General features: G+C 39.9%; 1 protein-coding gene across 4 annotated transcripts in view; it reads right to left on the reverse strand.

Moving 5' to 3' along the window:
- The window catches only part of CNIH1 (cornichon family member 1), a 25,844-nt gene extending 17,345 nt beyond the window's left edge, over window positions 1-8,499 (reverse strand). Inside the window, exons 1-3 of one of the 4 annotated variants that reach the window (XM_060294823.1) lie at window positions 8,299-8,499; window positions 3,088-3,156; window positions 2,797-2,844 (exon numbers count right to left, since the gene is read on the reverse strand). In XM_060294823.1, coding sequence (XP_060150806.1) covers window positions 2,797-2,844; window positions 3,088-3,156; window positions 8,299-8,379 — 198 coding nt within the window. In that variant the 5' untranslated portion in view covers window positions 8,380-8,499. The remainder of the gene's footprint in view (window positions 1-2,796; window positions 2,845-3,087; window positions 3,157-8,298) is intronic. The other 3 variants (XM_060294825.1, XM_060294824.2, XM_030855018.2) reach the window with 3 other exon arrangements.
- Between the last annotated feature and the right edge of the window lie 3,842 nt (window positions 8,500-12,341).

Genomic DNA, 12,341 nt, shown 5'->3' on the forward strand with positions numbered 1-12,341 from the left:
AAGTCCATTTTCTAGTACTCCCAAATTACTTTTCCCATTCAAAGCTGTAAAGCAAAGTTTTTAATTAATACTATTTTAAATAAAATTCCAGTAAAACCAATTAATCTATACCACTAACCAGATATTTTCTACAAATTTAAGTAATATAATAACAAGATAAACTCTGCACATATATATAAACATGTAAATAACATGGACCATTAAGTCAGCATTTAATTAAGATCAAAGTTAAACATCTGCAAGAAAATATCCATAGGAAAATCTTTGGAACACAAAGACTACAAGCAGGACAAACCAAGAAAAATATATACTACATTTTATTAGGAGTTCCACTAAAGCTGCTGTTTATAATACTAGTTTAAATTACAAGAGTTTTCTTTAAAATATAATGAGTCTATTTTGGCCCTCTAAAACCAAGTGATCTAACAATACAAATCATCATCCAAGTTTTCCAGACTAGGGTATGGGGAGAAAATGATTTTGAAAGCTTGATCCCTACTGCTCTTAAACAATATTCTTTAATAAGAGTGATAATAAAGATAATCTGCAACTCTACAAGTCTTTTGTTTTGTCTTGTTTTGTTTTGTTTTTGCGGTACGGGGGCCCCTCACTGCCGTGGCCTCTCCCGTTGCAGAGCACAGGCTCCGGACGCGCGGGCCCAGCCGCTCCACGGCATATGGGATCTTCCCGGACCAGGGCACGAACCAGCGTCCCCTGCATCGGCAGGCGGACTCCCAACCACTGCGCCACCAGGGAAGCCCTCTACCAGTTTTAATATGAAACAAATGCCACACTCCCTCCCTTCTCAGCAAAACAGTCCAGATACTTTTACTATGCATCTCTCATGAAGACCAGTCCTCTTCAATCATTCTTTAATGATGAAATTTCCCCATTAGTGGCACAAAATGATTCCATTTAGGAACCCACATTTACACAAAAACTAGTATCCATAAACACCACATGCAAATATGGCTGAAATGATAGTACTTAAACATGCAAATCATAATATTCTGTAGTTAAGGTTCACATTTTTAAATATAATGGTATTTGTCTTCCCCCATACTTTGGCAGAATTGTCAAAACAAATTTTCAATAGGGAAAACTGTCAGATGCACTGCTATTAAGCCAATTATCGGCACCCTATCCAAAACACAGCTTGTGCTGGTGTAGAAACTTCCTTCCAATCCACTGCAGCATTAGGATGTCCCAAGCACAAAGTGAGAATTTCTTTCCATTAAAAAAAAGCCAAAAATCACACTCTATATTTTAAAATGAAATTAGTCCCTCTTAAGTTTATGGTAAATTAGGAAAATACAAGAATCTAAACCTAAAAAAGTCAGGCTGTCTGGGTTTGAATTCTGACTCTATGTTAGCTGTGTGACCCTGGGCAAAGTGCCTGAACCTCACTAAGCCTCAGTTTACTCTCCTATTCATTAGTATAATATACTCACCTCTTAGGATTGTCATGAAAACTGAATGAAAAAACCCAGGTAAAGATGCTTAGCACAGAGCCTGGCACCCAGGAAAGCCCTCATCTGATTTCAGCTATTATCATCTTCATCATCATTTGGTTATTTGAAGTAATGAAAAGCCAAAGAAGATAGAATACTATTAATACACAGCCATCAAAAGGAGAAATTTCAGTTTCTTAATTTCTTGGTAACAATTAGTTTAAACACTAAGTTGAGATGTTTTACAATGAACATTATTACTTCCCAGTGAAAAAGCCGATTCAGCTCACATTTTGCTTCATAAGAGTAGAGAAACAGCAAGTTAATACTTTTAATTGTACCTACATCAAGTCTTACTGTAGCAGTTCTTTAAAGACAAACCAGGAATCTATTCCATCATGGCTATTTATCTAGGAAACAATGATAAAAGTAGCAAACCAACTTTATAGACCCTTTCTAAATAAAATCCCTGTAGCATGCTAGGGCTTTACAATTTTACACAGCTAAAGTCTGTACATGTTTTCATCTTCATTAAGTAATGTTTAAAGATGAATTATTACATTCTATTTCCTGAAGACATACTCACTGCCTTCTTACAAAAAACCTTTCAGTTTCTGACCAGTTAGGCAAAAATCAAACCTACAGGCTAAAGGAGAATCTTCCTGTAAACTAAATGAAGTCAAATATATATATAAAACCCCTAAGCACAATGGGGCCACATTATAACTAAATCCAGAAGAGCTCAGAACTTAGTGTTAGACAGGTCTGCTTTAGAAACTTAGAGTGGATATATACTAGAAATAACTATGTAGACATTTGTATACAAATTGTTATCCACAAAATTCTGACAGCATGAATCCAAAGGTAAGCCTTACTGCAAAATTCCAGAGCCTAAGAACAGAGCTATCCACCTAAAAGGCTCTAAATAAACAGCTGCTGAAAGAATAAATAAATTCCAGAATAGACAAAACCAAAGATAAAAATAGATATGGTAGTAAAGACTCCACCTACAGATTACCTCAGAGTAAGTTACCACAAAAGAATAATCTCACCTATTAAAGTCATTTCATGTTAACCAACTTTCAAACACTGCACCTAATAATTTAATATCGAAGTGCCTATGGCTATAACATTTTTTTAAATGCATGAGCATTTAACAGCTTTCCCTACTTGACTGGGCCAGCAAGCAAACATTTGCATAAAATATGAAATTTCATGAAATCATAAACCTCAACAGGCATATGAACAAGCACACTGAACAGAACAGTTTACAAATACAAATGCCCTAACCCTCCCCATGAAATGAATGTAGCATTAAAACATTAAACTAAAAAGAAGTACACACCTTTAATGCAATTTTGACTCTTTTAATCTTTTTGACCTTTTCAACTGTCTTTGGCCGACAATGTAAAAAGCAGATTGGAAGAATGTTAGTATGACAGCTGACACGATCACCAGCAGATTAATAATAGAATAGTCAAGCAGGACAGGAAAAAGAATATTTTTTAAAATTCTGCCTACTTCAAAAAGTACAAATTTATCATGCTACTGAGAATATTGGCCATTTTCAAATTATATCAAGTTAAAAGCAAAAACAGTTTAAAAATCTAGAGAAATAGCCTATATTATAACTTACAGGATTCAGGGTATTACACTGGTCTATAGGATTCTTGTAATCAGTCTTCAGCTCATCAAATGCTATAATCTAAAATAAAAATAAAATAGTTAGGATCTCTCACTTTAATAAAAAGCAGCAATAAACCTGCCCCATCAAACAATAACTGAATAAAGTTAATAGGACAAAAGCACAGGTGTAGCAACTTTATATGTACCAGTTTACAGTAAGCTCAATATATGGTAATTAATAAATAACTAGAATCACATTCAAAGAACTGAAAACACTTGTATATTGTTATCATTAAAATGATCTGATATCACTGTGATAAATACCTTCAATTCTCAATTTTTTCACTGCCTCCACTAAAGTTATTTTCTCTGCTTGAAATAGTCTTTCCCCCAGCCATAACTACAGAAGCTCCTCTTTATCCTAAACAAACATTCTTCCTATGTCAACTCCTCCCTGTAGGTCTCCCTAACTCCCTTGGGCAGAAATAATTGCACGCCTTTCTAATCTCCACATAGAACAAGGCTTTATAACGCTATCAGGCTGGCATTTCTCATACTGGAGGAGAGGATTTAAGTTCAGGTTTGTGTCCCCCCACTAGACTGTGTGCCCCTCAGGGTGAAGTGTTTTTAATCATCTGTGCATGTCCCTCCCTTGTCACAGTGTTCAGCGGGACACTAGAAATGGACTTGTATGCTTCAATTTGTTCCCATTTGTACCTAAACACATACATTTAATGGTCCTGCTTCGATTTGGAAATTCAAGAAATAGCCTCAGAATAGAGGAACACTAAGAGAATATTAAACTTCACAGCCAGGACCACCGCATACAGTACTGCAGTTTCTGCACAGAACAAAAGGCCAGGTGAGGGCACAATGCCACGCACGCTTCTGCTGCCAAGCACCCTGGCATGGGCTCTGCACCAGGGGCTATTCAGGAGGGAGGACTTTTCTAATCCTCTGCCTCAAGAGGCATCTTATTCTAATTCACCTTAAGGCACCACATAGGCAAGAGCAGGCCTGTTTAAGGGCACTGCAAAAATGATCAATCTGACCTCCTTTCATGTCCTCTGTATATTCCTACCACATGCAGGTCCTTTCATTTGATCACCAAACTAAAGACTGAAGAAGGGTAAAGCCCAGGTAAGGCCAGCTTCTCATGGTGTGATGAGTGAAACAGTTATAAATATGATAAGGGAAGAAAGATCTCATCCACTTAAAATGCATTGCAAGGACTTTCCTGGCGGTCCAGGGGTTAAGACTCCATGCTTCCACTGCAGGGGACACAGTTCCATCCCTGGTCGGAGAACTAAGATCCCACATGCCGTGTGGCGTGGCCAATAAATAATAAACAAATAAAATGCATGGCAAGAGTAAATCAACTATACTTTAATATAAGTAAATAAATAAAAATTTTATATCATACCATTAAAAAAAACAGCAAGAATGTTTCTGTGCACACTCTGAGAAGAAATGTGGCTTTAACATTTAAGGTCACTGAACACAGAACTTCAAAGTCAAAATGCACTAAAAATCAAATAGGGGTGACACACCACTTTGTGTCAAAGTAAGAAGCCAAACGCCCCAAATTTATGGGGGAGCTATTTTAGTTGCTGCCACCAGTCGCCCAGGGGACAAAGAATTTAATCTGCCCTTGCTCTGGTGGTCTAGGACTAGTATTTTTATATGTGAGACAGTGCTACTCAATATTACCAGTAATCACTGAAGTCATATATTTCTAGCTTTTAATATACTGGCTTACCCTGTTAAAATTGTTAGCTTCATAAAAAGATGAGTTTTTTAATTTCTAGAATTTTATAAAATTACCAACCTGGCCTAATAAAAATTTTAATGAAAGTAGAAATAGAAGGAAAATAATTAAACATTAAAATGTAAGCTCCATGAGAGCAAAGATTTTTCCTGTGTTCACTGCTATGTCGCAGGGCTTAAAATAGTGCCTGGCACCTATATAAGTGTTCAATCAATATTTACTGAATGGGACTACCCCGGTGGTCCAGTGGTTAAGAATCCGCCTTCCAATGCAGGGGATACGGGTTCGATCCCTGGTCAGAGAACTAAGATCCCATGTGCCCCGGGCTTCAACTACTGAGCCTGCATGCTCTGGAGCCCATGTGCCACAACTACTGAGCCCGCACGCTTCAACGAAAGACCCCGCAAGCCGAAACCAAGATCCCGCTTGCGCAACTAAGACCTGATGCAGCCAAATAAATATTAAAAGCAAATATTTACTGAATGAAAGGGGGGAAAAAGGAAAAACTAGTCCTACGCTTAAAAAAAAAGTACAGAACTCGCCAAAAGGCATTTTCCTTTGCTAATGACCCCTAACACATATAAATGTTAAAAATATAAATGTACAAATAGAAGATACTAATAAAGATACTACATACTACTAATAAAGATACTACAAATAGAAGATACAAATAGAAGATACTAATTTCTGATTATTTATGGATATAATCAGTCAATTACCTGACATTAGCTGTGATATATTCCCAATGCATTTTAGTAATAACATTTAAGACAAGGACTGTGATCGCAAATACAATTACTTCCCTATAACAAGATCCAATTTACTAGCAGAGTACGAAACTTGTGTTTTAACTTTTTTCCCACTGCACCGTTTCTTCAGGTGATTTCAAAGGATCTTTTAATGCGTATGTTGCTGAATGGGTTTCTGTTTGAGTGCTATAAGCTAGAGTTGTCAAAACTCTTCTGAAAAGATTCTTAAACTAGTGGTTTTCAAATCTTCTGTGACTGTGGGTCTGGACAAGGACATTCACAAAGTTTTCCAAAAAAGTGCAAAAACAAAACAAACAAACAAAAATCCCTAAAGATAGCAAACTACACAATTCAGGATACCTTCAAATTTGATGCACATCTTTGCAGAATGACTTCTGCATTTTTAGCTTTCAAACAAACCTATGCTCCCAACTCTATTCTCCAAAAAGCATCAATCACATGATTTAGAACTAAACTGACAGACGTAACCATCAGCATAAAAAAATCCTCCGTACAACAATTAACATAAACTGGATTTTCTGAATTTATACTTGAAATTTCCAGATGCGTCTTCTGACAGATACTTAAAATGACCTAAGAAAATAAACTGGGGACCTCCCTGGTGGGGCAGTGGTTAAGAATCCACCTGCCTAATGCAGGAGACACTGGTTCAAGCCCTGGTCTGGGAATATCCCAGATGTTGTAGAGCAACTAAGCCTGTGCTCCATGACTACTGAGCCCATGTGCCTAGAACCCATGCTCTGCAACGAGAAGCCACCGTAATGAGAAGCCTGCGCACCACAACGGAGAGTAGCCCCCGCTCGCTGCAACTAGAGAAAGCCTGCGTGCAGCAATGAAGACCCAATGCAGCCAAAAATAAATTATTTTTAAAAAATTAAAAATAAAAAAAGAAAAGTTAAAAAAAAGAAACTGAAGGTTACATAGTTAACAGAAAAATTAAAACTATATCTTTATTTAAAATTTTCTATTTTTTTCCCAAAGGATGCACAATCCTCTGAACTACTAGAAATCCCTAAGGGTATAAGCTCTCCACTAATCTGTGGAGTACAAACAAATTTTTAATTCTGTAACAGGACTTAAAATCATCTACTTCACCCAAACACATATTCATTTAAATTACCCAAATACATATTGATTTAAATTACCCATTTTTTTCTTTAAAGTGCAGTTCAGGTTTTCTTAGCAAAACACAATCTAGTTCAAAATGTAAGCCATTCACAGCTCTCTTCTAAGAATCCTCATCAGCTCAGAAAACAGAGTGCCCATCAAGCAGGAAGTGATTAAATCCTCATCTACAAATGGCAGGGAACCACACATTTCAGTTTCATCAGAGGCTTACTAAGGCAGAGCTAGTTTGCATCCCAAATTATCTTTACTTATTGTCTTTACTCCACCAAAGAAGAGCCCAAAATGCTCTTCAAGTTATGGGTTCCTACCGACAAAGCATTCTGAGGGAGCAGCCTACATAAGCATTCCCCCACTACACAAGCAGTTGGGTTTCAAATAATTATAAATGTAATTACACTCCCTAGCAAAAGGGAATGGATTTGAGATTTTTTTTTTTTTTCCACAAGACACTGCTACCACGTATGTTCCATAACAAATCCCTGCTATGGGCATGATGAAACCTGACTGAAAATTTACATGAGAGTGAACATACCCAATCATTCAAACTAAGACCAATATTCCAGAAGGTACTAGAATATGGAGGGCAGAGCAAAAATAAGATAAATTTTTAATGAATGCTGATGTCCAAAAGGCTGCTTCTAATTTTGTGTTAGAGAAACAGGAATCCTTTAAAATCTCTTGTATTTCACAGGGAACTTAACTTGTTCCTTACAGGGGCCAGTAAGGATGTGCTTCTGTCCTGCAACATGATGTGAGTAAAAGAAAAAAAAAAATTATCCTAGAGAAGCGTAAGGTTTCTGAGCATTTTCAAAATCGAATTAAAACCACCTCTACTAAATCAAGCTACGCCGAACACAGAGGTGGCTAGTAAGTCTCTCGAGAAACCTGTCGGTCAAAGTATGATTTAGGGGGAAAGTTCGGAGATAACGGTCAACAAAGTAATCAATTCAACCGGCATCAAAGTTCACCAGGAGACAATGCCGGGGGCGGGGGCGGTGATTCTACCTGAAGAGCACCCAACAAGTGCCTGAAAAGTACAGCTGGAAATTTATTTCAAGTAGGTTATAACTACCTCATTTGGGCCACACTCCTGTGGACACCAGAAAACAAAGGCAATCTGCATTAAATAATATTTCGGCAAACTTCATTCCGGGTCAGCACGTAGCACGCCCCTCTGCGCCCTTGACATCCTCCCGAGGGACGAGGGAACGCGGGGATGCGGCGCCGGCCAGCGAAGCGCTGTCCCGCAGGGCCCGCTAGGACCGCGGCCGCCCCACCCGGCGAGGGAGGAGTAGCAGCGCGCGCGGCCTGCGCCGGGACACAGCAGGCGCAGCCAGCCAGCCGCCGGACGCCTCGGCTCCTCCTGGACCTGCAGCCCCCGGTTCGCGCACCGAGGGCGCGCAGGGCCCTGGCCGCGCGGCCGGCACCGCCCCGGCCTGGCCCCATTCCCAGGCGTGCGGACCTCCGAGGGCCGTGGCCGCCCAGACCACGGGCCCGGGGCGAAAAGAGGCTGCGCCGCCACCTCGCCCTTCTATCCCAGGCCCCGGCTACTCACATGCCAAATGGCGAAGAAAATGAGTGCGGCGGTGAGCAGCAGCGCCAGCATGTAGCAGAAGGCCGCGAACGTGAACGCCATGGCCGGGGAGGAGGAGCAGGGAGCAGCGCCGGTGCCAGCGGAGAAAGGCGGCGCAGGGCCCTCTGGGTAAAACCATTCACTTCCCGCGACCACAACCCACACCGCCGCCGCTGCCGCCGCGGGGGCGCCAGCCCTCCCAGCACGCCTGCGCACCAGCCCGGGTGCAAGGCGCCCTCCGGTGGCCGGAGTCCGCCATGCACTTGTATTGTCTGCATAGAGGATTAATTTATCTTGCCTACTTCGCTCCTTTATTCTTTGAACAAATATAAATTGATTGAGTGCCAGTATGTTCCAGGTTTTTGTGCTTCTCCTTTGAGATACAAAGGTGAGTAAAATAGTACTAGCACGGAAAGAAGTTAGTATAGTGCTGGAAATGAATACGTAAATAAATCATTACAGCATTATTATCCTGTTAACGGAAGTCTGCAGCATGTTATGACAGGTCAGAGCAGGGCGCCGAGCCCACCCTGGGGCGTTCCGGGAAGGATTCCTGGAATAGATGTTTTGTTTTTGTTTTTGTTTTTTTGCGATACGCGGGCCTCTCACTGCTGTGGCTTCTCCCGTTGCGGAGCACAGGCTCCAGACGCACAGGCTCAACGGCCATGGCTCAGGGGCCCAGCCGCTCCCGCGGCATGTGGGATCTTCCCGGACCAGGGCACGAACCCGTGTCCCCTGCATCGGCAGGCAGACTCTCAACCACTGCTCCACCAGGGAAGCCCTGGAATAGATGTTTTTTAAACTGAGGCTTACATGAGTAGAAGTTGTCCAGGCAAAGAGACGGTAGGATCAGCCGTCCAGTCAGAAGGTTCAACGTGAGCAAAGGCACAGAGATGAAAGAAAGAAAAAAATTTCGTTGTCTTAGGTGAAACCACCTAAACAGTTCTAAATTAGTGGACAAGACAGTGCTGAGAGTTAGGGGTCATCAAGGGTTTAGATCATAGAGGGCCTTATATGCCTGGTTAAGGAGCTCAGACTTCATATCCCATAAGCCCATGTTTTTCTATCTCTTTTGCCCACCACACACAATTAGACTTTTTCATTGCAACACAGCAGAACATCATACACAAGTGGAATTATAGAGACATGGACATCTGGATACAGAGACAAAGAAATACATATATAACAAACAAAAATTTCACAAAACTAAATATCCACGAGTACTTGCCCTTCTATTCTTTTTTGCTGTCTTGTTTCTGGAGGGTTTTTTTGTTTGTTTCTTTTCTTTTATTCTTAGGTGGTTTTTATTTGTTTTTTTAACATCTTTATTGGAGTATAATTGCTTTACAATGGGGTGTTAGTTTCTGCTGTATAACAAAGTGTATCAGCTATACATATACATATATCCCCATATCTCCTCCCTCTTGCATCTCCCTCCGACCCTCCCTATCCCACCCCTGTAGGTGGACACAAAGCACCAAGCTGATCTCCCTGTGCTATGCTGCTGCTTCCCACTAGCTATCTGTTTTACATTTGGTAGTGTATATATGTGCATGCCGCTCTCTCACTTGGTCCCAGCTTCCCCTTCCCCCTCCGGGTGTCCTAAAATCCATGCTCTACATCAGTGTTGTTATTCCTGTCCTGACTCTAGGTTCTTCAGAAACTTTTTTTTTCTTCTTAGATTCCATATATATGTGTTAGCATACGGTATTTGTTTTTCTCTTTCTGACTTACTTCACTCTGTAAGACAGACTCTATGTCCATCCACGTCACTACAAATAACTCAATTTCATTTCTTTTTATGGCTGAGTAATAGTCCATTGTATATATGTGCCACATCTTATTGATCCATTCATCTGTCGATGGACACTTAGGTTGCTTCCATGTCCTGGCTATTGTAAACAGAGCTTCAATGAACATTGTGGTACATGACTCTTTTTGATTTATGGTTTTCTCAGGGTATATGCCCAGTAGTGGGATTGCTGGATCATATGGTAGTTCTATTTTTAGTTTCTTGAGGAACCTCCATACTGTTCTCCATAGTGGCTGTATCAATTTACATTCCCACCAGCAGTGCAAGATGGTTCCCTTTTCTCCACACCCTCTCCAGCATTTATTGTTTGTAGATTTTTTGATGATGGCCATTCTGACTGGTGTGAGGTGATACCTCACTGTAGTTTTGATTTGCATTTCTCTAATGATTAGTGATGTTCAGCATCCTTTTATGTGTTTGTTGGCCATCTGTATATCTTTTTTGGAGAAATGTCTATTTAGGTCTTCTACCCATTTTTGGATTGGGTTGTTTGGTTTTTTGATATTGAGCTGCATGAGCTGCTTGTATATTTTGGAGATTAATCCTTTGTCAGTTGCTTCATTTGCAAACATTTTCTCCCATTCTGAGAGGTGCCTTTTCGTCTTGTTTATGTTTGCTTTGCTGGGCAAAAGCTTTTAAGTTTCATTAGGTCCCATTTGTTTATTTTTGTTTTTATTTCCATTTCTCTAGGAGGTGGGTCAAAAAGGATCTTGCTGTGCTTTATGTCATAGAGTGTTCTGCCTATGTTTTCCTCTAAGAGTTTTATAGTGTCTGGCCTTAAATTCTGTCTTTAATCCATTTTGAGTTTCTTTTTGTGTATGGTGTTAGGGAGTGTTCTAATTTCATTCTGTTACATGTAGCTGTCCAGTTTTCCCAGCACCACTTATTGAAGAGGCTGTCTTTTCTCCATTGTATATTTGCCTTCTTTATCAAAGATAAAGTGACCATATGTGCATGGGTTTATCTCTGGGCTTTCTATCCTGTTCCATTGATCTATATTTCTGTTTTTGGGCTAGTATCATACTGTCTTGATTACTGTAGCTTTGCAGTATTGTCTGAAGTGAGGGAGCCTGATTCCTCCAGTCCATTTTCCTTTCTCAAGATTGCTTTGGCTATTCGGGGTCTTTTGTGTTTCCATACAAATTGTGAAAATTTTTGTTCTAGTTCTGTGAAAAATGCCATTGGTAGTTTGATAGGGATTGCATTGAATCTGTAGATTGCTTTGGGTAGTATAGTCATTTTCACAATATTGATTCTTCCAATCCAAGAACATGATATATCTCTCCATCTGTTCATATCATCTTTAATTTCTTTCATCAGTGTCTTAAAGTTTTCTGCATACAGGTCTTTTGTTTCCTTAGGTAGGTTTATTCCTAGGTACTTTATTCTTTCGGTTGCAGTGGTAAATGGGAGTGTTTCCTTAATTTCTGTTTCAGATTTTTCATTATTAGTGTATAGGAATGCAGGAGATTTCTGTGCATTAATTTTTTATCCTGCTACTTTACAAAATTCATTGATTATCTCTAATAATTTTCTGGTAGCATCTTTAGGATTCTCTATGTATAGTGTCATGTCATCTGCAAACAGTGACAGCTTTACTTCTTCTTTTCCAATTTGGATTCCTTTTTCTTCTCTGATTGCTGCGTCTAAAACTTCCAAAACTATGTTTAATAATAGTGGTGAGAGTGGACAACCTTGTCTTGTTCCTGATCTTAGTGGAAATGGTTTCCATTTTCACCATTGAGAACGATGTTGGCTGTGGGTTTGTCATATATGGCCTTTATTATGTTGAGGTAAATTCCCTCTATGCCTACTTTCTGGAGGGTTTTTATCATAAATGGGTGTTGAATTTTGTCAAAAGCTTTCTCTGCATCTGCTGAGATGATCATATGGTTTTTCTCCTTCAGTTTGTTAATGTGGTGTATCACATTGATTGATTTGTGTATATTGAGGAATCCTTGCATTCCTGGGATAAACCTCACTTGATCATGGTGTATGATCCTTTTAATGTGCTGTTGGATTCTGTTTGCTAGTATTTTGTTGAGGATTTTTGCATCTATGTTCATCAGTGATACAGTGAAACTGGTAGTTTTCTTTCTTTGTGACATCTTTGTCTGGTTTTGGTATCAGGGTGATGGTGGCCTCGTAGAATGAGTTTGGGAGTGTTCCTCCCTCTGCTATATTTTGGAAGAGTTTGAGAAGGATAGGTGTT

Source organism: Globicephala melas, chromosome 2, assembly GCF_963455315.2.
Source record: "Globicephala melas chromosome 2, mGloMel1.2, whole genome shotgun sequence".
NCBI classification, from domain to species: Eukaryota; Metazoa; Chordata; class Mammalia; order Artiodactyla; family Delphinidae; genus Globicephala; species Globicephala melas.